Source organism: Toxorhynchites rutilus, chromosome 1, assembly GCF_029784135.1.
Source record: "Toxorhynchites rutilus septentrionalis strain SRP chromosome 1, ASM2978413v1, whole genome shotgun sequence".
In the NCBI taxonomy this organism is placed as follows: domain Eukaryota; kingdom Metazoa; phylum Arthropoda; class Insecta; order Diptera; family Culicidae; genus Toxorhynchites; species Toxorhynchites rutilus.
In genome coordinates, this window is record NC_073744.1 from 167,035,433 (window position 1) to 167,061,845 (window position 26,413).

The 26,413-nt window shown below is 40.0% G+C and overlaps 2 protein-coding genes and 2 long non-coding RNA genes across 5 annotated transcripts; 2 read left to right on the forward strand and 2 right to left on the reverse strand.

Moving 5' to 3' along the window:
- Nucleotides 1-1,555: 1,555 nt before the first annotated feature.
- On the reverse strand, nucleotides 1,556-2,157 carry LOC129763062 (ubiquitin-like protein 5). The gene is made up of 3 exons (XM_055761812.1): nucleotides 1,978-2,157; nucleotides 1,782-1,920; nucleotides 1,556-1,721 (listed from the first exon to the last, which is right to left on the reverse strand). Exons 1-3 carry the CDS (start codon nucleotides 2,014-2,016, stop codon nucleotides 1,678-1,680), a joined length of 222 nt encoding a protein of 73 aa, XP_055617787.1. The 5' UTR covers nucleotides 2,017-2,157; the 3' UTR covers nucleotides 1,556-1,677.
- Nucleotides 2,158-8,336: 6,179 nt separating this feature from the next.
- LOC129762211 (uncharacterized) lies at nucleotides 8,337-8,830 on the forward strand. Its single transcript, XR_008740577.1, has 3 exons — nucleotides 8,337-8,465; nucleotides 8,527-8,576; nucleotides 8,694-8,830. It is a non-coding gene; the product is annotated as an uncharacterized LOC129762211 (long non-coding RNA).
- A 555-nt stretch (nucleotides 8,831-9,385) lies between these two features.
- LOC129762210 (uncharacterized) lies at nucleotides 9,386-10,178 on the reverse strand. Its single transcript, XR_008740576.1, has 3 exons — nucleotides 9,985-10,178; nucleotides 9,643-9,805; nucleotides 9,386-9,400 (listed from the first exon to the last, which is right to left on the reverse strand). It is a non-coding gene; the product is annotated as an uncharacterized LOC129762210 (long non-coding RNA).
- Nucleotides 10,179-11,424: 1,246 nt separating this feature from the next.
- LOC129762695 (surfeit locus protein 4 homolog) lies at nucleotides 11,425-24,553 on the forward strand. 2 transcript variants are annotated; one of them, XM_055761187.1, is made up of 4 exons: nucleotides 11,425-11,639; nucleotides 11,744-11,844; nucleotides 12,891-13,154; nucleotides 23,102-24,553. In XM_055761187.1, the coding sequence occupies exons 2-4, from the start codon at nucleotides 11,794-11,796 to the stop codon at nucleotides 23,597-23,599; spliced, it is 813 nt and encodes a 270-aa protein (XP_055617162.1). In that variant the 5' UTR covers nucleotides 11,425-11,639; nucleotides 11,744-11,793; the 3' UTR covers nucleotides 23,600-24,553. The 2 variants fall into 2 exon arrangements, with proteins under 2 accessions (XP_055617162.1, XP_055617163.1); XM_055761188.1 differs by having other exon boundaries at nucleotides 11,747-11,844.
- Nucleotides 24,554-26,413: the final 1,860 nt, after the last annotated feature.

Consider the following 26,413-nt stretch of genomic DNA (forward strand, 5'->3'; position numbering starts at 1 on the left):
GAAGCTGGAGTTGGGCGGGTTCGTGCTTCCTAGAAAAACGACAGAAAATTATTCAGAGAGAGAGAAATTAACCCTGCAAGAGCGGACATTGGACACGGTGTACAACAAAACTACAGACGCAATGAAATGATTTAGCATCGTGAGAATTCTTTACTCCATATTGCAAAATTGTTCAAAATCTGAGACCAGACAACTGGCATCTTACTCTTTTATTTTCTTTTTTTTCGATCCTTTCAGAAAATACTCAAAAACGTTCAAATGATAAGTCGTACCTATACCATGTTCTCCAGATGTTACTTCATTCACTACTTTTTTATCCCAGTTGTTTATTCAATAGGCTCATTAGCATTTTAGTTGTAACAGAGCCGGGTTTCAATCGTATACATGTACATATGTTTATGGTTCTATAAATTGTAAATTACACAGTTGTAGTAGCCATTTAGGCGTTTTTAGGTTTTATGTTCCATTAATTATGGTAGATTACACAGTAGTAACCACTTAGGCGTAAGAGTATTCTTTCTGATCTTCTTCTTCTTCTTTTTGGCTTTAAGAGGGTTTAAACTTTTCAGTTCATTCGCCTCTAGTAACCTTTTCTGATCTTCCATCCGCGTTAACGGCATTGAGCTTCGTATTACGAAATGGGGGAGTAGGTCTGACAATATGGGTTTCCAGAAGAAATGAACACACTTTAAAATAAAAATTGTGAATGAAAATTATTTTTCTCAAATCAAATTAGTACTCTATGTAAACGAAAATCACTTTTGCTTGCAAGTAGTGAAAAAATATCATACAAAAATTATGTCTAAAGGTAATTTTATATTATAATGGTAAATTGTGGTGAGAATATCCGAAAGTTCGTAGGAAATAGTTTAAATTAGGGTCAGAACAACGTACTTCTAGTAGGTGAATAACGCTAAGAAAAAATTTTCATACGAATTTTAACAGTTTCAAACTACCTTAGGGCCAACTAATCTGATAGAGAATAGTTGGCGTCACACAAACTAATGTCGTATCCAGATGTCGACACCATTCCGCCGTCAACGCGAATTGTTCAGCAGACCGGACAGCAGAGACAGCTGATATTGACCATTGTTGGGTTATTAAAAGAACAGCAGCCCGATGTTTCTTGCAGAGCAGAGCAATTGTATGAATGAATCGATGTTAGTTCCACCGTGGATCGATCTCCATCGCTGATGATGGTTGCGTGGACGTAGTTATTCTATAACAACACAAAGATGGTCAATTGAGGGCCCTGAGTTTGAACTCACGATCGATCGCTTAGTAAGCGAACGCGTAACCAAGGTTCTTGGTTTGGTTCTTGTTTTTGAAGGGACTGTAACCCAAAGGTCATTCGTGCTCGCGTAACCGAGGTTAATTCGTGCGGCACTTAACGGTACTGAATATGTTGTTTGAGAATTTAATTACTACTTCCCAAAAGAACCCATCCAAACCTTACAGACCAACATAATCGTATTCTCGCACGCTATATGTATATACAGATTGCGAGCCATCCGGTGTGCACAATTCGTGTTGTTTTAAAATTGACTCAACAATATTTTAAATATCTTTATGATTTATTTTAATAAATACATCGAAATAAATTGTCACCAAAAATGAATTATTCATATAATGCTCAAAGTAAGAATGATGCCAAGAAGAAAGGACTCCATTTCCATCCTATTGATAGTACAGTTCCAGATTCATTCCGTCGTGAATTTCATCTAAAAAGAAGATATAATTTTCAATGTCCACTTCGATAATTAAATTTCGTCAATACGTACAATCCGATAGCCTAATATTATCTTTGAAGATCGTATACCACTTTTTCAACACTATTTTATCGTACCGAGTTCCGGTTTGTGCAGCTATCAGCTTCTTGAGGTCACCGATCGTGTCATCCGGATTGCACTTCACTCGCACCTGCGAACCGAGAGAACATGTTACGAATTAAACTATTGAATACTCAGAAACACTAACCTTTTTGCCCAGACGGTCGTTACAGGTGATTTCCAGCATTTTGACTTTCTATATACCTTTTTTGTATTGTATTGATACGGTTGTAGATACGGTTAAAATCCTCGAATAAAACGCTTAACAAGCGTTCTGCAATACGAAGAATATAATTCAAAACAAACTCAAAACTCGCGAAAAGCAAAATTTACTGACAGATTTACAGGGTGGCACACCGGCTGCTTTGTCATTTTCTGCCCAGTGGTTTGGGATACGTATGGGCAAGGTGAATATAAAGTTAAATGTGGGAAATCAAATGCAAGGCGCCTAGAAGTATATCCTAAAGTGGGCCAACGGTACTTTCGTATAAGCGTCACCGGAGCCGAAATACAATAGATAGCAATTATTTAACCGTACAAACGTATGCCGTCCGACGCTCGCTGACGCTCGGGACCTAACTAAAGGATCGTCTCCTATGTTTCAAACTAACCGGGCAATCGATGGAACACAGGTTGTTTGCGAAAGGCCGCCGCTTCCGACGGCGGGTCGGCGGCCGACTCGGATTGCGTCACCTCGACGGCTTAGGGCCGCCTCTGTTCCTTATCCTCGATTGATGGGGACAACTTCCCCATTACGTAGACATCAGAATAAATTTAATTAAGAAAAACCGATTCATAATGAAAATTGCGCTCCGGTGGCGTTTAACCTTAAATACCCCAAATCCCAAATACGCATTTTCGTAGCACTAAAAAAATGACAAAAGACTGCGTACAACAAGGCAACAACAATACAAATAATATTTGAATGCCAGTGCGAACAATAAAAATGCTATCTATTATATTTCGGCTCCGGTGACGCTAATACAAAGGTACCGGGCCAACATGCTAAAACCACTCTACAGCCATTTGGAAATCAACTGTGTTTTGTTTGTAAACAAAAGACAATACGCTTATGCCCCAGCTCGCTCGTGATCAGTCTGTCTCTTTCACGCTTCAAACAAATAATTCCCCTTCTGCTTTCTTCCGTACTGTTTTCATATACCACTTCCCTAACCAACTTAGTGACGAAACGGCCTCACCTTAGGATATACTCGTAGGCGCCTTGAACAAATGATAAAGATCCCATACACTGTTTGACCAGTCAAATAGTTGACATTTTTTGACATATTAAATTTTATCAACATCTCAGTAATGCTGGAATTTACAACCATTTTGAATCTAACCGCGAGTCTTAGATGAGGACTACTACATATATTTTCATATAGCTGAATTAAAGAAGAATAATGAAACGTTGTGATAAATAATTCTTATAGCCAAAAACATTTTAATTGAATTTTTTTTTTCTTAATAGGATTTTCGTTTTGATCGTCTCAGTTCTCTACTATACTCAGTTAGAGCTCTCTTATATTGAGATAAGCCCGAGGTAATTTTTGCTCTGTTGAATAGTTTCCGGATGTTTTGCAAAGCCATTCGAGCTTTTTATTTCACCAAGGAACGTTCCTTGTTGAACAAACTCTTCATAGTGAGCAATTACTGTTGTAGGCGGAGGTTATCCTTTCACTTGATTCAAGCTGGTGAATCGACTTTATTTTTGGGTTTAGGATTTTTGACTCGAGTTCAAGGGAATATCGATCTCAGCTGGTCTTTTGGGAACTCGGTATTCTCTCTGAACTGTCATGCCACCAATCCATTCAAAGATAATCTGTCTGTGATCAGTCGTCTCTTCGGAAACGTGCCAGTTAAGAATTTTATCTAGAATAACTGGATCGCATAACGTTTGATCTAAGAGTTCTTGTCTGGTGGCGTTTATGAATGTTCGATAATTGCCTTTGTTAGCGATATCTATGTTGTTTGACAAGTGAAATCCTAAAAGACACTCACCTCGTTAATTGATGACGGCACTTGCCCACATAGTGTGATGAGCATTGACATCACATCCGATAATGAAGACTTTATCAACTTCCCTGCAGTAGTTTACAAACTCCGCTACCTCTCGAGGGTGAACCTCAAGAACGTCGCGAGGAAAATAAGCCGACGCAATTATGATATCGGATCTTCCCTTGGCGGTTGGAATTTCAGTTCTGATTGCGACGATGTGCCTTTGAACGAACTCTTTAATAGGAAATCATTCAATGTTTGCATCATCGTAGAACAACTTACATGAACCTGTTTGAGAACCTAGTATTCTTCTTTTGTGAACCCAAGGCACTTGGTTAAGAGCTAGATCCACGGCGTCTTTCGTAAACCTCCTGGATTGAATGCTCGACGCTGCTTTAGCGTGATGGAGGTTTATTTGCAGAATTTTAGTGCTCCGCATTAGGTTGGGTTTTCCGATCTGAGGGTTTATTTGGGATAGTCGGGATCCCATCTGTTTTTTTGAAAATATAGTCAGGTGTTTTCGCTTGTTCCAGTGTCTGTATTCGTTTTTGATTTAGAGTGATAGGGAGTTTGAATAAGCTCACCTTTTTGACTTGTCCTAGTTGAAGTTCCTTACCTGTTTGCGATAGTCGTTGAGCTGGTACCGCTTAGGCCGGGAACACTCAGATTGTCAAGCTTCTTGTTTTTGGGAGGGTCTTTACGATAAAACTTTTGTTTACCAGAAACCCTACTGACAATTTTCTGAGCATTTTGTGGCTCCAAAAGTTTGGAGTCACTGGTATCTGAAGACTTCAGATTATCTGGGTTTTTGGTGTTTTGAGGTTCCTATTTATTATATACAAATATCGCTCTAAAGTTTAACATCCAGAGACACATCCATTGCTGCAATTGCCCTCCATTTTAGTAACAGAGCTATTCGGCCTTATTCTCATTTACGGCCGTATCCGTATATTCATTCGTCGGATACGATACGTCGTCAGAGAAAAAGCTATTCTGATTTACAGCCGTATTTCTGTGTACTAGATTTCTTTGGGTGACCTGCATTATCGATGACAGATGTTTTTCATTTTTACACTTCTGTTCTGTTTTGATTTGAAATTCAGTCTTCAAGTCATTAGGTTATTAAGGACTTTCTTAAAATCGCCTGAAAACAGGATAACGTTGAGGCAGAAGCAATGTTGATCCCAGTGCCAACTCCACTTGGGGAATCAATTGTGATTGGACAAGAATCGGTAGTTTACCACGATGACGATTTTAAGCAGGCAAGCTGGTGCACAAGAGGTATGAAATGGTCAATTGCACATGATCATAATAACATTTTTTCCCTCTACACTGTCACACTAGATGAGGTAGCATGTCTGGAAATTTCACCCTAGAACAAAAGTTCCAGCCGTTCGGAACTGGTTGCAATAGGCTTGTGGTCCGCCATCTCTGCTTGCATCCTTCGTGTGCTTGAATTTATTCACACTGAGAAACTCGGAGGAGGTATGATTGTGAGAAACATTCCGGGAAAAAATATTTATTGTTTCTTTTCATTTCAGAAATCATTCCTTACTTTATTTTGATGGCTTACCTTCAAGTTATTTCTTATTTATTGCGCGCCCTCGGACACGGTTCATTATTTTACTTCGTCGTGGGGAAAAATGCCAACCGATTAAAAGACCAAAACAAAAGTTATGTTAGGAACCCAGCCGACTATTCTGAAAACGTTCCGGTCACATTCAACGACAAAGTGTTCGCCTGTTCGGATCGCCTAACTATTATTTACAGCTCCAACCAAAAGTTGGTTTTCTCGAATGTCAATCTGAAGGAAGTAAATCAAAAGTGCTCACTTAATGCCGAAGTGGGGCAGTTTGGCTCTTGCAACCGAAATATTCGGTTATTGGTACAATTGATGAGACGCAAAAGTTGCACAATCGAACGGTGCTGATGGGTGAATCACCACGTCGTCTCGCATACCAGAAAGCCTCTCAAACGTTTTGTGTTATAACGGCATGCTGTCTCTAATTTCGGCGAATTTGGGTAACGATCCGAATACTTATTACATCATCGGCACAGCACTGGTTAATCCAGAGGAACCGGAACCCAAAGTAGGATGGATTATCATCTTAGACTGCGCGGATGGAGCCCTCACTCAAATAAGCGAGAAGGTAATCAAGTTGAGTTCAAGGGCCGAGTATTGGTTAACATCAATTCAAACGTACGATAGTATGAGTGGACTGATGATAAGGATTTGCGACATGAATGTAGCCATTTCAATATCATGATGACATTATGTTGTAGAACCAAGGGTTAACTAGATTAATGTTCTTTTTTTGAACAGGCGACTTCATTTTGGTGGGTGATTGATGCCATCTATCACCCTGCTGCATTACAAGCAAATGGAAGGTAGTTGTGAGGAGATCGCTCGCGATTATCAACCAAATTGGATGACAGCAGTAGCAATATTAGATGACGATGCGTTCCTTGGGTGGACAACAGCAACTATCTATTTGTTTGCCTAAAAGATAGGTAAGCAGGGTTTCCGTAGCTCTGTTTATCATAAGAACAATTTTTGTATTTATTTGAAGGATCACAACAACGGACGACGAATGATAACAAATGCCAGAGGTTCCTCAATTCCATCTCGGTTATATGGTGAATGTATTCTGCCACGGTTCGCTCGTGATGCAAAACATTTGTGAGCGAACGACGCCGACAACGGTGGCTGTGTGCTATTTGGCACGGTAAGCGGTGCGATCACAACTGATGGTGGACTGATCAAAAATAACGTTCGATTATTATGAATTTCTTCGAAAGTAACAGGAAAGTTTAATACAATCAAATCGGTTGGCAAGACTGATTATTCTTATTGGCTTAGTTTCCATACCGAAATGGAAACGGGACGTTGCGAGGGATTTATTTAAGGAGACCTCGTGGAATGTTTTCTGGATTCAAGTCGGGAAATGATATACGACGCATTGGGATTGCAGACCGACGTGGCTGGAACTAAGAAGGAAGTGGCCGTAGATGATATAATCAAGATTGTAGAAGACCTAACACGGATACATCAGGATGTCCAGTGAATTTCAATCGGTGCTATCAGTTGTTTTCTGACACAAATTCTGGCAAAAAGAGAAGTTACAGATTTTTCTAAAAAAGTTGGTTAATAAATCAACTCATTCAAAGAAATGTTCGAACTGGCTGCTGGACGAACTATAGAACCAGATCGAGCTAAGTTCATGAATTTCAGCAATACTCGCGAAAAATAATTTCATGTTTGTTGGATAATCATATCATTATTTTAATTCGAATAGTCATGCACGGCGGATTTCTCAAAACTAAGAGTTTTATCCAAACTTTATTATTTTTTGGATAAGAAACGTAAACGTAGAAACGTGGGGATGTTGATCGAAGAGTGATGCGTGTTTTAATTTGCTGCTCTTTGGGTCGGTAGATATCAACCTGATTGCACTGCTGACACTTTCTTGTATTCCCTGCAAGAGGAATATTGAAATATGTTACGGCTTTCATAACTTAGCGGAACTGAAAGACCATTTGCATCTGCAGATGACAACAGAAAAATGTTGCTAGTGTTGGTGCAACTGAAGCTGGTGGTGGTTTCCCACTGAAGCCTATGTCGATTGGAATGGGCGATCATTTGCCACTACTATCGTGCGGATCCTCCTGGGACTAACGCTTACTATCGAAACCTCCATCGCTTGTGCTGTAACCAGAATCGAAGTGAGCACGTCGATTCCGGGTACCATCCAACAGACTACCGGAGATTTTTTTCGACAAGAGCACCGACCTCCGTAGGGTAGCGTGCCTATTGAGATCACTATTCGATTTCTCCTTTTTGGCTGCCACTGTTTCTAGATACTTGAACACGTGGACGAAATTTCAAACGCAAAGCTAGTGGTGAAGTAAGCGAGCTCATGTGTCGAAGTTTCACTGGCAGGGTAGTGATTTGTTGCAGCTGATGTCGAGGAATACCAGCTGCAGCATGGTGAGATCCCGAGGCAGTTAGACGAGCTTTGTTGCGCAGAATGAGCGAACGCAAATTCCGTAGATCGCCCAGCCTGGGAGGAAGATGAGTGATTTTGGTTACTAGCGGCATCGAGTTTGGTCAGCTCCTCCATTCGAACGAGCTCGTCGGAAACATTGGTGAGCACAAATCAAAACAGAACAGAAGTGTAGAAATGTAAACATCTGTCATCGATGTCGATAGTATAGTTTATGCAAATAAGTACACCAATAACTTGATCTAGTAGGACTGTAAGTTGAAAATATGACGAATGGCTCGTTCGAAAACAATTATGGGATTTGCGTACGTTTCCTATTCGTTCGAAAACCAGAATGAGGGTGATTATCTTCGAACGAAGGCATAATAAAACAAGACTAGTTCCTAGCGCGTAATCCACAAAAAGAGAGCCAATTTTTCGTTAACTCGTACTTGGCACTGCTACATCTCGTCACAGATCCTACATACCCAAAAATGATACTGTATACCAAGGTGCTATACTATAGGTGGACCGCAATGTCAAAATTGCTGTTCGGCCATTGCTCGTGAAAAAACAAATTTGTTTACAAAACATATCATATCTTTTGGTGACAAATGCATTCGTCGGCAAAATAGCTGCTCGCGCTTTACTGTAGGTAGGTAATTTTCTGGATTTTTTCGTATAACAATTTCTCATAATTGCTTCTACTTTTTCAGATATCTACAATCAGCGGTCGAATTAAAAACAGTGCAGAAGGATGTTTTGAGTATGTTTTAGCTTCTAGCCGCGCAATCAATGCTTTTTTTCCAAGCAAGCAGCGTTTTAATCGTACGTGGTTTTATTGAGCATTTAAAAAAGTGTTATTTTTTTGTTTTATCATCAGGGCAAAAGCATGAAATAGAATCGTACGTAGTACAAATTTATCGGCACAATCTGATCAAGGACGGAGGCATCATCAAACGGAAACTACGCGAGAAACTTTTCGAAGAGATAAAACTGCGCCGCAACACTCGTGTCAAAATGGACGAGTTGGACTGGGTGTTGATGAACCACGATTTGATAAAACGTAATGAGCCAAACCAACAGCATGCCAATGGTAATCGACCAAATAATTTTAAATTCAACATGGAGCGGTTGCGAAACCTACTGGAGCAGCACGAACAGAACAATCACGCTGGTGGGTCGGTTTGATATATTTGTTCCGCTAAAGAATGATTATATTTGTTGATTTTTCAGAGTTGACTTCCAAAAAGCAAAACAAATTCCTGCGTATGCTGGATGAATTTTACAAAACGACAAAGTTTTGAAGGAAATTAAAGAGATGGTAGTGGCGAATCGACTTCTATCGGAAATTCGTCATGTGACTACGGTGGAACGTATGCTGAAACATGCTGCTGCTTTGTATGCCGAGAGTATTTCCACACTGCCGATGAGTATACCAGTCATTTCCAAAAATTGCATGGTGAGAAATTTCTTATTGTTGCGGTGGTGGATCGATTTCAGACTAGTCAAAAGTTCAACGTTCTACATCACTACAATGTCCTTAATCCGGTGACAATATTCACGATTTGCAACGTATACCACACAGCCCTAATAAAAAAAAACAAGAAAAGACGGGTCTAATATTTTACAATACAGAACAAATCTACCACTTTCCACGAAAGTCGGAGAACCACTATATCGGTTCGACATGGAATGGCTAATACATATAAGGCAGAAAAAAGGTTTAACTTTGGAATTCAACATCCTATATTTTCTCGTACCATTAAGTTCATGGCGCATTTGATGTCGGTCATCGTAGCTGCTGCTATGGAAATGACGTGAGCATATACCTTGATTTTTCTGAGGCTTCCAATCCTTCGATTGGCCACAGAAAAGTATCCATTTATGAAGTCTATCTCCATCTCGGGGGAAAGTGTGGTAAACAATGTCCGGGTTGTTTTTCGTTATGCGGACCTTGTTTCCGCATCCTTTTACTGCACAATAATACGGCATCTAAAGAAAATAAGATATTCACAATATAATTTTGGCATGATAGAGAACCGCGAGATGAACGATTATCTGTGGAGGAGTTGGACAACAGATTTCTTAGACTTATAGCACTTTAATCACACTCACAAGCTCTTCAAATCCTCACTGTCCCCCAAAACTATAATAATATGTAATATAAATACCTTATTGCAGCTCTAGTACACTATTTTTCACGAATATATATTTGCTTATTTCTTTCTTCAGTTGTTTTCCTCAGCGAGTTGATATGAAACCATAACGACACAACCAAACAAAAAGTAAACAATGCAGAAAGCTACGTCTCGCAACTCGTCTCACGTATTGTCATGAAAGTGTCAAGAACGAAACACCTATAGTTTAGCATCTTGCTGTATACTGTATAGTTAAAAAATTCAAAGAACCAACCTCATTCTCTGTAACATTGTAACCCGTCTACTAATCTCACTCTGTTGAAGCTTTTGCAAATTAATACAATATAAGCAGCGTAGACCGGTACTATTAATAGAAATGTGCATGTTCTGTTCTTCTGATCCTATTCACTTATTAGTGCACGTAACAAATCATCAAGTTAACAACCTACCTAACCTTAAAAAGCCGTGAAGCCGCTGTCACTTATAGCGAATTCGTTTTTAAAACTGAGTCAGTGCCACACTGACTCTGTAATAAAAAAAACGTTTTCAGTTTCACGAATGCGGTAGTTTGTTGGTGTGCGTTGTATAGTCTGATTTGCTTATATTTGCGACGACAAATGTACAGTGTCGACGTCTGGTGGAGATATTAGTGCTTGGGAGGTAAAGTATTCTCTATAAGATCAGAAGGGCCAAGTGCAGTGTAAAAATATAAAAGTGTGAATCAAAATTTTTACTTCATATTGTTTGATTACCTAACACATGTAGTCCTGACACTCACTTAACCATTTGTCGATGCATTTCTTGTTTGTTCCACAAATAATTACTATTATAATATAAAATCATCATTAGACACAGTTTTCGTTCAATGTTTCTGCGATATCGGAAAAAAACCCTCTTATTTCATCACATAAAATAAATATTCGATACGTTAAATACGTCCATTTTCATAGTCTCTATTTTTAGATTTTCCAAAACAATACTCGGAACTTGACAGTTCAGTATAGTTGTATTGGTGAACCCGAGTGCCAACCCGTGAAACATCTCAGTGCGAAACTAACAGCTTTCGGGGCGAACTAGTGCGACACTGAGTGCGAAACTGAGTGAATAAAAAAACGTTTTGACAGCAGTTAGTGCGGCACTGGGGTTGAAACTGAACAAAAACGAATTCGCTATTACATTCACTTTGGCTATGTTTTTTTTGTTTTCTGTTGTACGGTAACGATTGATTCGGTGCATGATTTCGTTCTTACTTTTGCCTTTTGTATATAAACACTTCTGGCTACCATCATTCCAAATTTAAGCACTGACTGAACAGCAATTCAGACATGCTGACGGGAACTTGCTCAATACGGTGAGAACTCTTCTATTCACCTTACCCAATAAATTGAACCAGATACACGCTTCAGTGGCAAACACCGGTGGGATCACCGGCACCCCCGAGCTGTCATTTCGCCGCAGTACGTCATCTTTCCACCGAACTAAACTGTTGGAACTGCAATAATTACACATCAACAGCTCGCAGCTCGAGTCGCTCTTTGGTTTTTTTTAATACAGAGCCGTCGAATTTTGTGCGTTTCTCGTGCCTGTGGGACAAGAGTTTGTGCCGAGTTTGTGCTGCTGGAAGTCTGGAAACGATTTCATTCCGTGTGGATAGTGGTGCTGCAGCGGTCATAGCCCCAGATCCGGTGGTAAGTGTGAAGCCGATACGGCCGGGAGTGGTTCCCATGTCGCGCTAACGATCTGCGTGTTTATTTCTATGTTTTTGGACACGACACGGCAAAATCACTGGCAGTAGATTGTGAGACAAACCTGACTGTGGGAAACGGAGTAACGGTAGCAATCATGAGCATACCGAACCAGTATCTGGAGAAAACGGAGGATATCGCTGACCAGGTAAGAGAGGATTAAACGGACCCGAAAAGGTCCTGTACTCAACATAAGTAACAGTGGTGCCAGGGTGGTTTGCTTAGTCGGTTGCTCTTACGTGTTATCTCCCCTCTCTACCCACGGCGACATAACACAAAAGTGAAAGTAAAGCTGACGTGCGGATTCAAACTTTACAGTTGAATGAAAAAGTATCATCTTTCTCATTGTGCATCGAAGAATATTTTCAATATCCGTTGTCGGAATGTTGGCATGAGAATCTCGTTGATGTTTAGGACAATAGAATGAACCGAATGGAAATTTGGTCATGGTTCGTCAAAATTGTCTCTAGACTTCTAGACTCTGTATCTTTACGAATTTCAGTTGTTCGTTTTGTTCGTTTCCGTAACAGTCGAAGCGCAAGGATATATCTCATTACGTGACTCTCCGACGTGTTAATGACACGTACTTCTGTGGCTCTCGTGGCTGAAGTTCACTGCAAAATATCTAGTTAAAAGTCTAAACATACAGCGCAAAAACATATGTTGTTTATGATGTGTAGCATTAAAGCTAGCACCACTGTTACCTTTTCCTTACGGGAAAAAGCATGCTCGTTAGCGGACAACGTCACCACCATCTGTTGATTGCTCTTTGACCGACCCCCACGACCCTCAAATGACTACGTAATTCGAGTTTTGGGAAAAGACACACACCAAACGATTGGCAGACATCATCAATATTCACTTAAACCGGTTTTCTGGGGTATAGAAATTTGACAAAAGCAAAAAACTGAAAAAGAATTAAGTTTTTCAAGTTCACTATCTTTGGGAAAACACGCTAAGCAGTGTGTGTTTGTTTATTAGGCGGTTGTGAAACATTTCAATGATACAAACTGAACGTGGTATTAGTAGCAAACGATTGTGCCAATCATTCGGTTGCGTCACTGTGAAATTCGGCTTCTGTTATCTTCGGTGAGGTAATATACGTTATTGAACAAATCCGTGATATTAAATCCATCTCAAATCATAATTCAACTCTGATTTTTGTTTCTTTCTTCTTATGTTATGGCAACATAGGTGATTCGCAAAGGTAAACACATCCTGCCACACGTCGCCCGGCTCTGTCTGATAGCGACCTTCCTCGAGGATGGCATCCGAATGTGGGTCCAGTGGAACGAACAGCGCGAATACATGGACATGAGCTGGGGCTGCGGAAAGTTTCTAGCGACGACCTTCGTGCTGGTGAATCTGATCGGCCAGATCGGCGGCTGCGTGATGGTACTGGCCCGGCTAAAGGTCAGCATCGCGTGTGGGATCCTTTTCTTCATCGTTGTGTTGCAGGTTAGTAGAATCTTCACTAAATTTTCACCCGCAAGTTTTATGCAAATACTAGGGAGTGAAGAGCGATGAATAATACTTTGAACACATCTTCTTCAAACAATATATCTAAACAAGGCATCTGTTTTATCCGGGGGATCATTTGGTCGGTGTTCAGTCAGTGCGGGCTAAGTAATAAAATAAGATAAAAATGGTTAATAGTAACAAACAATCAAGAATTTTTTAACCATTCTACTTTTATCAGATCACACTTATGTTGCAAATAGCCGGGTTTATTCCCTAAATTTATTTCGACTGATCAGAAGAATCTGATAATAGTTATACGACAGTCAGAGTTTTTTTTTTTTTTTATCTGTATTATAGTGATTTTCAACTCATTTGGCTGGTTCGTCACTTTTTATTTCCATTTTTGGAAGAATGTCGGGAGTGAGAATTGAACTCGTGACCTTTAGCGTGAGAGGCATGGATGTTACCACTACGCCAGATCGCCTCCACGACGACAGTCAGAGTGTACCAAGTGCAAACGACCATAGCGACTAGAGAGAAGCAATGTTTTTAGCCAACCTGAAAATGGAAGGAATTTCAAATGAAATTCCTTCCTTTTTCAGGTTGGATAAAACAAGATTATTCCCTTAGCCTTTCAATGAATACGGAAAAGTAAAAAAGTAACTCGTATTGAAACACAACATGTATACATTTCAGACAATTCTTGGTTATAGGTCTTTCCATCAACTTTCGGCTCAAGCGGTTGTTGTTTTTAATAGTGCAGAATAAGCGGTAAAATTGATGAAAACAAAGTAATATATGAACATTAGGGTGGCAGCGAAAATAGTCAAGTCAAATTTCAAAAACCGACCATTACCTGTGCAAAGTTTCAGCTCTATCGGACATGATTTAGGGGTACCACAAAGCGCTGAAAGTCTTGATTTTTTGATCCACGAAAATCTTCCGAGGGAGGAGTAAAGCAAATTTAGAAAATCGAAATGTTTTTTTCGATGCCAAATGACTTAAAAATGCATAAAAATGCATCGAGATCTGGTGTTATCTTGAAAAAAAAAATTTTGGCCGAAAATCGACTTTTTGGGATTTAGCCTGAGTGGCCAAAAAATCAGAACTTTCAGTGCTTTGAGGCACCCCTAAATCATGTTCGATTGAGCTGAAATTTTGCACAGGTCATTTTTTTGGGCCAAAAAACGAAATGTTCATGGTCGTTCCTTTAAATTCGATAATTATTTTCATGTCTTCATCGATGGTCGATTTTCGGCAAAGAATTTTTTTTTCGAGATGACACCAGATCTCGACGTTTCGTGCATTTTTAAGTCATTTGGAATCGAAAAAAATCTCGATTTTCCAATTTTCCTTAACCACATCCATTGCCACCCTAATGAACATACTCTAGACAAAAAAAGGAACAGATTGCGAAGTCGAAACCTCTAAATGATTTTTTGAGAAGCTGCAACCTCACAAAAAATCAACGCATGGAGATGGAGACGCAGTCTTCAGAATGCAACTCGGTGCTGATGCGCAACAAGATTTTGTACCCAGTTGTACTTACGCAGAGATTTGCGCCCAGTGTTAAGCTGAGTTTTACGCTGAAATTTGCGCCGTATTTCTATACTGCGCGCTTGAATCCGGATTGCTCTCTCTGTTGAGGTATTTTTCTTCACACAAGCGTATACGGTTCAAATGGGGGCGCGCTGTTGTTTTTATGCTATGCTTAGAACGAACGAAGACAAAGCAGGCGCTAGAATTTGATGTGTATATATTTGTGTGTGTGTCAAAAAACACTCCTGTAGGACCAGAACTTTATTGAAATGGTAATGACTGTCGGGCATTTCAAGAAGGATTTGAACAATTCGTGAATATCTTTAAGTAAGGTTGTTCAATGATTCCAAGCAAGCCGCAAAGCGTCAATAATGTGTTCACACAATGTGAATTCATATTTGACCGAACAATCAACACTGTTTTTATTTGGTGCAAATTTGTTGTTTTTTTTAAGTAAGGATTTGATTTTGTGTACCGAAAGAGGATAGATAGAGGTAGAAAAAGTTTGACAGTGTTTTAGCCCCAGTTGTTTTAAGCAAATTTGTAGAATAAATTTTTATTCCATCTCTTGAAATAACCGATAAAGCGCTTTTTTTCTAAGTTGCGTTAGGGTCACCTTAAAAAACGGGTTTTTGCTCTAATTTTTATATTTCAAATTTTAAACGCAAACTGTTTTCAGAACATTTTCAAAGCTTACTAAGACAACTATTTTGCAATGCAGAACTTGTCAATGTGTCAACTCTACTTAAAGTTATTTATATTTCTTTCCAAAAAATACACTCTCTTCATTCGCTTGTCATTCTTTTTGGGGCAAACATAAAAAATGTTTGTTGACGGCATTTGAAAGAAAAAACTTCACTTTACATAATGTGGGATTTCCAAAACTATGTTATTTTTTGTATTTGAGTAAATTAGAATTGAAATCATAAGTTTTTGGGTGAAAAAGCATCAATAGCTTTAAGTAGAATTAAGATAGTTCTGCATCGCAAAATATTCGTCTTGATAAGTTCTAAAAGTCGTTCGAAGACAATTTTGACGTGGGATTTGAAATATAAAAGTTAGAGCAAAAAAAACTTTGTTCTAAAAAATGTTCTTAAATAACTGGGGCTATAACACTGTCGAACTATGTTTACCTCTATCAATAGAGATAAGGGGTCTTCGTAGCCACTTGGTTACGCGTTCGCTTACTAAGCGATCGATCGTGAGTTCAAAACTCAGGGCCTTCAATTGACCATCTTTGTGTTGTTATAGAAACACTACGTCCACGCAACCATCATCAGCGATGGATCTCGATTCATCCATACAACTGCTCTGCTCTGCAAGAAACATCGGGCTGTTGTTCTTTTAATAACCCAACAATGATCAATATCAACTGTCTTCGCTGTCCGGTCTGCTAAACAATGGAACACAGAAAGAATACCTTTAGGCCTAAATGGCTACTACAGGTCGGACTCGATTATATATAATCGCAATTTTACTTTCATCGTTAATTTTCGAATCCAATACATAATCGAATCACAAAAAAGTTTTTTTTCTATTAATGTTTGACATTCATACATTAATGAAAAAATGTTTTCTTGAGATTCGATTATGTATAGGATTTGAAAATAATTGTTGAAAAAAATGGTCTGCCTATATATAATCGAGTCCGACCAGTACTGTGTAATTTATAATAATGTAATGGAACAGAAAACCTAACGCCTAAATGGCTACTACTACTGTGTAATTTACAATTTCTAGAACCATAAACATTTGTACCAAGGGATTGCTAAGATGGCCGCCTTTCTGTAGCCAGCATAGAAATCATAACCTGAAATTAAAAATGAAGTGCTCCACGCGATCCTGTAGCAGTGATTTTAATTGCAAACCGCCAGGAAAGCTTCCGGATGGGTTTAAAAACATCGCTTGCCAAAGGAAACTGTCCAACGTAATCAAATATTAACATATATGACTCCAAACAGTAAACAATACGTGATCCCCCTTTGCGCGAGCCCTGCTTTATGCTGCCTACGCTCAATTTGCATTGGTTGGGATAGGGTTGTCAGAGCCCCGATTTGTACATGCACACGATTTAAACCCGGCTCTGTTACAGCTTAAATGCTAATAAGCCTAATAAATAAAGAAATGAGATTAAAAAAAAACCTATAAAGATAAGAAAGTTAGATTTTTTATTTGATCGAAAATTTTGGTGTCCCTATTTTTGATGACATTACAATGAGCGTACTATCATATGTAACAACTTTGTCGAAGACAGTTTTTGTCTAGAGAATAACTGTCGAGCTCTTCATGCTAATTTCCACTTAAATGCACCCCCTGGATCATTGTGCAATGATACAACTCTGCCGTAAAAAACTTATAAAATAATAATTAATAACAAAAAACTTTGTTCTACAGAGATGTCTCAAATAACTGGGACGACAATATTGTAGAACTATGTTTACCTCTATCTATAAAGATAAGAAAGTTAGATTTTTTATTTCATCGGCAATTTTGGTCACCCTATTTTTGATAACATAAAAATGAGCGCTCTATCGTATGTAACAACTTTGTCGAAGACAGTTTTTGTCTAGAGAATAACTGTCGAGCTTTAAATGCTAATTTCCACTTAAATGCACCTCCTGGACCATTGTGCAATGATTCACGAACACTACTTGGAATATGAAATGGGCCTGAAGTATCGGCTTGGGTTTGCTCAGCTACTAGAACTCGGAAACGATCTCATTTGCAGACCGTTGCCGGGAATCTGTTAAGGCGGCAATTTCTTTGTAAATTCTTCTCAATGCTGACATTGGTATTGTGTTCAATTCCTGATCGGTCAGGGCATGAAATCTGAACCGAATCGGAATGGTGGTGGGATCGCAATGTCGATAATGACCAACACAGAATAAACGCGGGACCAATTTTTCATCTTCAGTTTTCCATTGCAAAAACATAGCTCTGAAAAATACATTCTTAACATTCGACTTGAAAGGCGCTCCAGCTTCATCCTGTCATCCTGCCAGCGACCAGATGGCAGCGGCACCGAGACTTTCAAAATGGCCTTTCTCAACGCCGATTTTTAAATCTTTCTAAAGCTAGAGGAAAATGAACTCAAAAAATCTGAGAGTCTGAGAAAGCCTCTATAGCACCATCATTCGAGCACCCTCCTGAATTCTAGAAGCTCTCTTCCAGCTACAAATTACCAAAATAAATCGCTTCTGATTACTTGAAATAATGTAATTAAAATGCATCGAAATGTTCAAAATAATTGTTTAGCCAACTTTGTAACCCTGAGTAGGACCGATGGGTTTGCATGGTTTTATAGAAGCTGTTGAATTGATTCTTTCTTTATTGTCAATGCACATAGCGCACTCAATATACATCACGAATATTCTTCTCGTGCTAGACACAGTGCGGCCCGAAGTGATCATATTTTGGTTCCTCCATCTCCGTTATCTATTTGATAACACATAAAATCAACATTGCGTACGTAGGATTTAATCATACACCACCAACCTCCACATAACGGAATGAAAAAAGACGCGACATGTCCTATTTCATATTTCTCTTCTGCTTTGCTTCTACCTTGCGTGCTAGGTCTGCACTATGCTTACTTCACGCATATTCTGAGAATGCATTCAGAAACCACAAATTTTGCACGCCCGTTCAACACGGTAGCAAAATAGAACTGAGGTTGGCCGTGGCGAGCATATCTTATAGTGCCTCCACGGCCATTTGACAATATGCATTAACCGCCGAACAATCTTAGCTTCGATGGACTTACAAGCTTACACAGTGCATTCTTAAAGTTCCGGGACTACGGCGCGCTAAAATCGGGAAGTGGCGCTATCTCTGCTCCAACGCGCGAACTACTTTCCGCCAACTTCTGGCCAGCTACCGTTTTTTACCGTGAACCGCTATCTCGATTCAGTAGGTAGTTTTGGATGATAAGAGTAACTCAGTGATTTTTTGTCGCGTCACAATTTTAATTATGCAGCAGAGAGCCGCTATCAAAGTTTGTGCCTCCACGACAAACAGTGAATGCGGTCTTCTACTAAAGTGTCCTGGAACGATTATTGTACCGATCTGAAGAATGGTTTTTGCTTCATAACAATTCGCTTGCGCCCACCGCGATTTTGGTAGTGCAGTTTCTAGCCAAACGAAAGGTGACTGTCATCACCCATCCCCCTATTCTCCGGACCTCGCCCGGCAGACTTTTTCTTGGCCCCAAGAAAGGGGACCGTTTTGACGATGTTCCATAACGCGTATTATGAACTCCATTTCGGCTGAGCAGTTTAGACGCGCCCTTCCGACACCTCTACGAACGTTCAAAAATTTGTGTGGAAAGAGAAGGCCTCCATGTAGAAAACTTATATCTAATCTTTTAAGTATCTCGTTTTTTCTTTGTTTTAAAAAATAGTCCCGGAACTTTTTGAATGCACTGTGTATTTATAGAATTTTTTGTGATTACCAATATCACCAACATTTATACATTTTTGTGGTTTCAAAATACAGTTTTTAAGCTATGGTAGAAAGTTTTTGGGTTAATAAGTAACAAACATCACTCATACATTATTACATTCATTCACCGAAAAAAAACTTCCATTCTTCGTTTGTATCGAGCAACTGTGTCTGACATCAGCATCGAGAAAGACTGCTGTCTGCTAGCCGGAGCGAGACTGTGACTTGAATATAGATGATCGTGGTTTTAATTGTGTTCTTGAATCGGTCTAACGTGCCCAGTGAAACTTTTGACATCTCGTAGGTGTAGGTGTTAACTAGCCACCTTTTAATTGGCACTTAGTTGAGATTTATTATGTCAAATAAAACTCCCCTTGAATGTATTCTGGTTGGGAAGCATTAGAATACGCGTGTACCAGTGCAGATCGGAAAATCGACAACAGCCACAGCGAAAATCGAGCCCCGGCATGATAATGTGTGCGCTGGTTCGAATTATATAGGTCAATTTGAAAAACTAAACTAAACTCTCGTCTGTTTGGAAATGGACCGTGAATGCTGTGAATTCATGGATAGCTTGTTTATAATATAAAGTAAAAAGGGGCGAAAATTTAATTGCAATATTTCTTCTATCCACTTTGCCCGTAGAACGAACGCTGGATTTGCGATTTTTATTTCATAAAAACTTGCTCTGTTTTCTGATTTGGCACCATTACTGAAAGACGTGATCCTACGTCAAAAAATAGGTATTGAATTCCAGGACTTCCATTATTTTAACACATACAAATTTGGTAAAAATAAAGTAACTCCAGGTAGGCCAACCTGAAGGGTCCGCCGGGCCATATGCGGCCCGTGGACCCGCTGGTTGAGTATGGTTGGTCTAGGGTTTTTCCGGGTTGGAAATTCTCTTGACATGCCATGGAATAAATGCGTTTAGATAATGGCTTAAGTTGTTCTTTCACTTAGTATGTTTGCGAGATAACCAGTCAGTTTTCTCTTCAATTTAAATTGCTTAGTTGGTTATTGTGATGTCATGAAATAAATACTGTTTTAAATTGCAAAAATCTCGTATCAAGGTGTTCGTGGTCGGACTCGACCGATTTTCATCAAATCATACGCAAAAAAAATGATAAGCGTGAGAATAGGTCGTAAACTATACTCGACAAAACAAATAGGGAAACAGAGTGCGAAGTCGGAAATTTTGGTTTATGACATGCTGTAACTTCGTGAAAAATCATAGCATATCTGTGTGGTACGGACTGAAGTACTCGAGGCAGGGTGACATGTGCTGACTATAGACGGCAACCCTACGTGTTGGCCGTGAACGTCAATGTCCACTCCTCGATGGCGACCCGAGTTTTTTCTTCCTTGGAGTCTTCAACCGTCAAGCAGGTAAGACGGGCGGAACCAAACCGAATTCAGTGATCCCTTTCCCCAACGATAAATTGAAGCTACACAATATCATCTCTCATTTGGTACTGAAAATATGGAGCGAAAAATCAACTTTACCAACATTAGTCTGTTAGAGCAGCGTCCAAACGATCTGCATTTGGACAGCATGTGAATTGTACAAATATTAATCCATCTCATGTTCACTTCACGATGAAACCCAATATTGCCGCATGTTTTCAGCTGTACTGAAGAAGTGAAAAACCATTATCGGCATTAAGGAGTCACTGAAATCGAGACCATTTTTCGGCAATCATAACTCACCGAAAAATAAAATTCGGCTCTGCGTTTCTCGCGAGAATCGAAGTGAGCGTATAATATTCTCTCGCCTCCTATATTTTCAGCTATGTTTCTCTGTGGGTGAAAATGGATGTTTTTCGTCTCAAATCGGCGAGCATTTCGATCTCTGCTTTCAGGTATTATGGCGGGTTTACACTAGGGAGATCTATAGCTATAGATGGATTTATTCACCTGAAAATAGGTGTAAACGGGTGAGAATAAATATGATACACTTATTCGAGGTATATATAACTTGAATAAATTCAGCATATGTAAACGCTTGTGAATTTCTCACTGGTGAGAAATCACTAAAGTTGGATGCAGTTCTACTTCAGGTGAATAAATTCACCGCAAATATGAATATATTCATTATAGAAGTTCACGCTAGTGTAAACGATTGATGCGATTTCTATAAATCTCATCATATTTCCTCACATGAATATATCCCTAGTCTAAACCCACCCTTAGAATATTTTAAGTACATATCTTGGTGTGTGTAGGTGAAGTGGGCAACTATATCGGGAAAAAACGAAAAATCGATTTTTCTCTGTTTTTTAAAGATTCTCTGGACAACCACAATTTTTTGCTAACCAATCCAGCAGCAAATCCAATAGACCTTATCAACTAGCTTGTATTTGGTTCCTAGAACGTTTTATTACCATATATTTAATATGCCAAGCAACACACCTTGAATGAATTCTGGGTGACAAGCTCTGCATGAAATAATGATTAATTCATGCTTCCTATTCATAATTCTCAATGACTCAATTCCTCCTATGAAAGATTGAGCAGTAGAACCAATACGACTTGATTGTGATAGTCTGCAAACGAACATTATTTCTCCGAAAAAACTACTGCTCTCGATGCCTAATAATAAGAATAAGACAATGGAAAGAAATCACAATACCGTAGCTATTCATTAAAAATAAAGCAACTTCATGATTTCATGTGTATTTTACCTCAAAATATCATGAAATCGTGAGTATTTTCAACTTGTTTTTTCGTTTCTTCCCCATATTCAATGAAATCAATGACGATATAATTTTTTTGTTTACCCATTCACATATACTTCATCTACCATTCCACCCTGTTATGTGTCCCACTGATATTCATTAATCTTTTTTCAGTTAGACAGTTGAACTTCCTGCCAGAATCTTATTATCTTTCTTTGTTCGTTACAAACCGTTTGAAGGTTATAAGTACATACAACAAACGGCCCTTTTCAGGGCTACTATTTAGAGTTTCAAATGAGTTAAATTAACATATTTCTGAACAATGAAATAACCAAGTGTTCTGAACGATCACAGTCCTACGTAAACTTCCGTCCGTGCCCCTAGGCTCAACCCCTTCTACTTTTTTTTATTATAAGATTTTTTGATGAAAAAAAAATGTTTGTGCGACGACCTAAAAACCAAAATTATCAATACGCCGCGCCTGAATGATTCATAGTTTATTTTTATGCAGGGGCTAAAAGATTAGGTCGGAGCGTTCCCGAATAAATAAATTAATCTGTTGATTTTACGATCGTATGAGTCTTAAGTTTTCAGATAGGGACACATTTGGGATAAGGTCAGCACGATCCCGAACAAATAAAGTAATCTGTTGCTTTTACGATCGTATGACTCACAGTTTATTTTTATGTAAAGATAGGGCCTAGGTTAAGGAAAACTTATCTCGAATTCCTTTTGGCTTGATTATACCTCAAAGAGGAGGTAATAGATGTAAGAAACGAGAAGATATGTGGAGGAAAAGAAAAACGAAAAAAATAAAGGAGTCTGGATTGAGCAACGAATAGGAACGGTCGTTATTTTTAGTCTAAAAGAAACCTTCCCGACTCGGCCGCGTGCATTTGAAGATATTTTTCGATACACCTTAGTAAAATGTACTTTCAGTATTTTTTCTTATTTTTGTCTCGAAGCTATTGAGAATGGCGTGAAAAAAACGAAAAGGTGCATTTTTCACCATACATCGTATGGTGTACCAAATAAGGACTCAAATAAATGGTACTACTGCCAAAATGGTTTATTTAGTACCCTATACAATATTTTTCATACAGCTGTTGATTTGGTTTGGGGGCACTTTTTACTCCTTGGAAATATAAAAAAAAATTTTTTGGGCCGCGCAACACTGAGAAGAGTTCGATTTACTCGGAAACATATTCATGTTACTTGGTCCGGTCAGACTGAACGCCCACCATTTACAAGTTGTAACCCAAATCATTTTCCCCCTCTTCATTCCAGACAATCGCCTATTCCATCCTGTGGGACATTCAATTTTTGCTGCGCAACCTTGCACTCATCGGTGCCCTCCTGCTGGTCCTGGCGGAGTCCCGCGGTGAAGCTCGCAGCCTCTTCGCCGGTGTGCCCTCGCTCGGAGAGAACAAGCCGAAGAACTTCATGCAGCTGGCCGGTCGCATCCTGCTTGCGTTCATGTTCATCACGCTGATCCGCTTCGAGTTGAGCTTCCTCCAGGTGCTGCAGGACATCCTGGGATCGATCCTGATGGTCCTGGTGACGGTCGGCTACAAGACGAAACTGTCGGCACTGATTCTGGTCGTGCTGCTGACCGTACTGAATCTGTACCACAACGCCTGGTGGACCATTCCAGCTTACAAACCGTTGAGGGACTTCCTGAAGTACGACTTCTTCCAAACGCTCTCGGTCATTGGGGGACTGCTGATGATCGTCTCGCTCGGCCCGGGTGGAGTTTCGATGGACGAGCATAAAAAGAAGTGGTAAACCAACCAACCGGTGGGGGGGGGGGGGCCAAAATAGGTATGATATTGTTCATCGCGCCATGGGACGGTTTGTGGATAAGGGCAAGAGAGAGAGAGTGAAATAGGGAAGGAGAGGGACATGCGAGCGAACGGAGCGAATACTTTGATTCTATAGGATTTTTAAATATAAAATACTTTTAAAACTTTCGACTTGTCACAAGGCGGAGCCTTTGAGGATCCCGATTTACCAGACAACCCGGAGCAGGAGTTTGCACAACAAATTTCAGAAAGAAAAGACTTCAATTAATGATGAACAGAACAACACAAACACTACCATCGCTAGAAAAGCGCTCAGAATAGTTAAGACGTCAGACTACTCCCCGACTGTTTTGTGTTTAGTATTTTTTTTCTGTTAATATAAATGCAGTTTTACGAGGATAGTAAAATCATTCAAGGACATGATATTCACACAGGGAAAGAGAAACCGCGAGTTTCTGCATGCTGCTAATGGACTGGAGTTGTGGAAAATACGTGAACAAAAATCCAAGCAACAATTAACGATTAAGCGAAAGGGAAAAAAAGTATGTTAACTAAATAATAAAACCAGAAACTGATTAGATTTTTAACTGTGACCGAATCAAACGATTGTTCTCACTTGAAATCTGGTTTCGACTTGTGTCCTCTCTCGAATCGCAGGAAAAAAAAAGTGGTATCAAACACATTCGTACAACAACTTTTGCTTCGTTCTGCTGTTTCGGAATACTGAAATTATCTGGGAGAAGAATGCGCGTGTGAAACACAAATATTTACAATTTCTGTATACTTACGATTTTTTATCCATAGTGCATAAAGATTGTTACACTCTACCGAAGCCTACTACTGTAACGGGCTTTTGTACATGAGGAGGTCCTAATCATACGGAAAAAATTTACAGAATATCAATAAAAAAAAATTGTACATTGCTACATACATTACATTTCCAATTGAATTTTGATTACATGTTGTCCGTAAAATAGTGTTGTTTGGTCTTGGTCGCCAGAGCGCATGTGTATACGGGCAGTGAGGGCTCAACTGAGTGTAAAAAACTTGTTGCATTCTGAAAATTGGGTAGACTGTACATTTCGTAGTTGCTCTCCGTGAATGACCTGAACCAGTGAAATTACACAAAGAACACACCGAATGACGCTTGAGACTAGCAAGTTTCGGTGATTCGAGCTTTAAATAGTCAATAACGACGCCGCCACGTTTGTACCGTCACCAGGGAAAGGGTTGGAATGTTAGTATGATACTTGTCGCCCGAAGGCCATAAGGGTCGCCTCTATAGCGGGGCTCTCTAGCGAATATCATAGAAGGGATAGCCCCAACGAACCTCACCACGTTTCCTCGTTTGCTTCCGAGTGGAAAGGCTCCCCAACCTGTTATTGTGGGTGGAGTTCCATCGGGAATCGTCGCATCCACTACCACTACGCCTCTGGTTCCCCACCACATCGCCCATCAGCAGGAAACTATGTCCACCAACCTCGCTCTGCAATGGAACATCAATGGACTGTACAACAACTTGGGAGAACTGGAGATCCTTCACCGAGAGCTATGTCCGCCCATCATCGCACTCCAAAAGATAAACCGAGCTTCCTCAACAAACATACAGAAGATTGTCGGGGATAAATTCCGTTGCTTTGGGTGTCCGAGAAACATTCCCCATTTGCGAAAACAAATATCCACTGACCTGCCAATAATAGCAGTCCGAATCGAGGCCCCGATTCCGGTGACCATCATTTGTATATACCTGCCATGTGGTATAATCCCGGAACTACGAGGGAAGCTGCTTAAGCAGGATTAGCAGGGTTGGAGGACCCAAAAGTCATGTTGGGGGACTTCAACGCTCAAACACCAGACGTCAGGGGCCAATGAAATGACTGCACTGACACTTTCCGTAGAGGTACGAGCAACACAGCCATTAATATCTCAGCATCTAGTCTCAACTTGGTGGATAGGCAAGGGTGGAACAAATCCGACGACTTCCATGGCAGTGACCATCGTGACCATCACTCACGACTCGCAGACCAAGATGAATCTTCGAAAGAGCTGACTGGACAACTTTTCAAACATCTTCCGACTTCTTGCTTTCTAGAGACAACTCAACCACCATTGACATTTTCATCAAAACCATTATGGAGGCCGCCGAAGCCTCCATTCCAAGAACGAAAACCACTCCGGGGAAAAAAGCGCTGCATTGGTGGTCCGAGGACATCGAAGGGGAAGTCAAGAAACGGAGAAAGTTTCTGCGTGCGGCCAAACGACTATCAGTAGGAGACCCAATGAAGGAAGCTGCCATAAACAGGTATCGAGCGCGACACATCAGGTTACAGCAGTTGGACTAGTTTTCTGGAGTCTATCAATGAAAACCAGTGCTCTGCGAATCTTTGGCGCAGAGTAAACGCACTAAATGGGAAGAGAAGGCCATACAACCCCATTCTTCTAGTGGGTGGTATAACCTTCAGCGATCCGGTAGATACTTCGAACACGCTCGGGGAATATTTCGCTGGATTGTCCTCGATCTCCGAATATGAGCCCGATTTCATCCGTCGACAGGGTTTGTGGTCCCTGTAAGTCGTCCTCATAATCCTCTCAACCGGAACTTCACCATCGAGGAACTTTCTGTCGCTCTTCGTTCCGCAAAGGGTGAATCAACTGGCCCTGACGGTATCGCCCATAAGATGCTGAAACAGCTGTCCCAGCTCGGACAGTCCACCCTTCTCAGCAGGACTCATCGACCTGTGGAGTACACACAAATTTCCCGAAGGTTCGAGACACAGCCTATACCTATACCTAAGGT

Excerpts from the sequence above, each read along its gene's own strand:
- LOC129763062 (XM_055761812.1), bottom strand. The coding sequence starts at position 2,016 with ATGCTGGAAATCACCTGTAACGACCGTCTGGGCAAAAAG. Across the intron at positions 1,921-1,977 it reads ACGACCGTCTGGGCAAAAAG|GTGCGAGTGAAGTGCAATCC; the intron begins GTTAGTGTTTCT and ends CTCGGTTCGCAG. Across the intron at positions 1,722-1,781 it reads TAATATTAGGCTATCGGATT|ATGAAATTCACGACGGAATG; the intron begins GTACGTATTGAC and ends TCTTCTTTTTAG.
- LOC129762695 (XM_055761187.1), top strand. The coding sequence starts at position 11,794 with ATGAGCATACCGAACCAGTATCTGGAGAAAACGGAGGATATCGCTGAC. Across the intron at positions 11,845-12,890 it reads CGGAGGATATCGCTGACCAG|GTGATTCGCAAAGGTAAACA; the intron begins GTAAGAGAGGAT and ends ATGGCAACATAG. Across the intron at positions 13,155-23,101 it reads TCTTCATCGTTGTGTTGCAG|ACAATCGCCTATTCCATCCT; the intron begins GTTAGTAGAATC and ends TCTTCATTCCAG.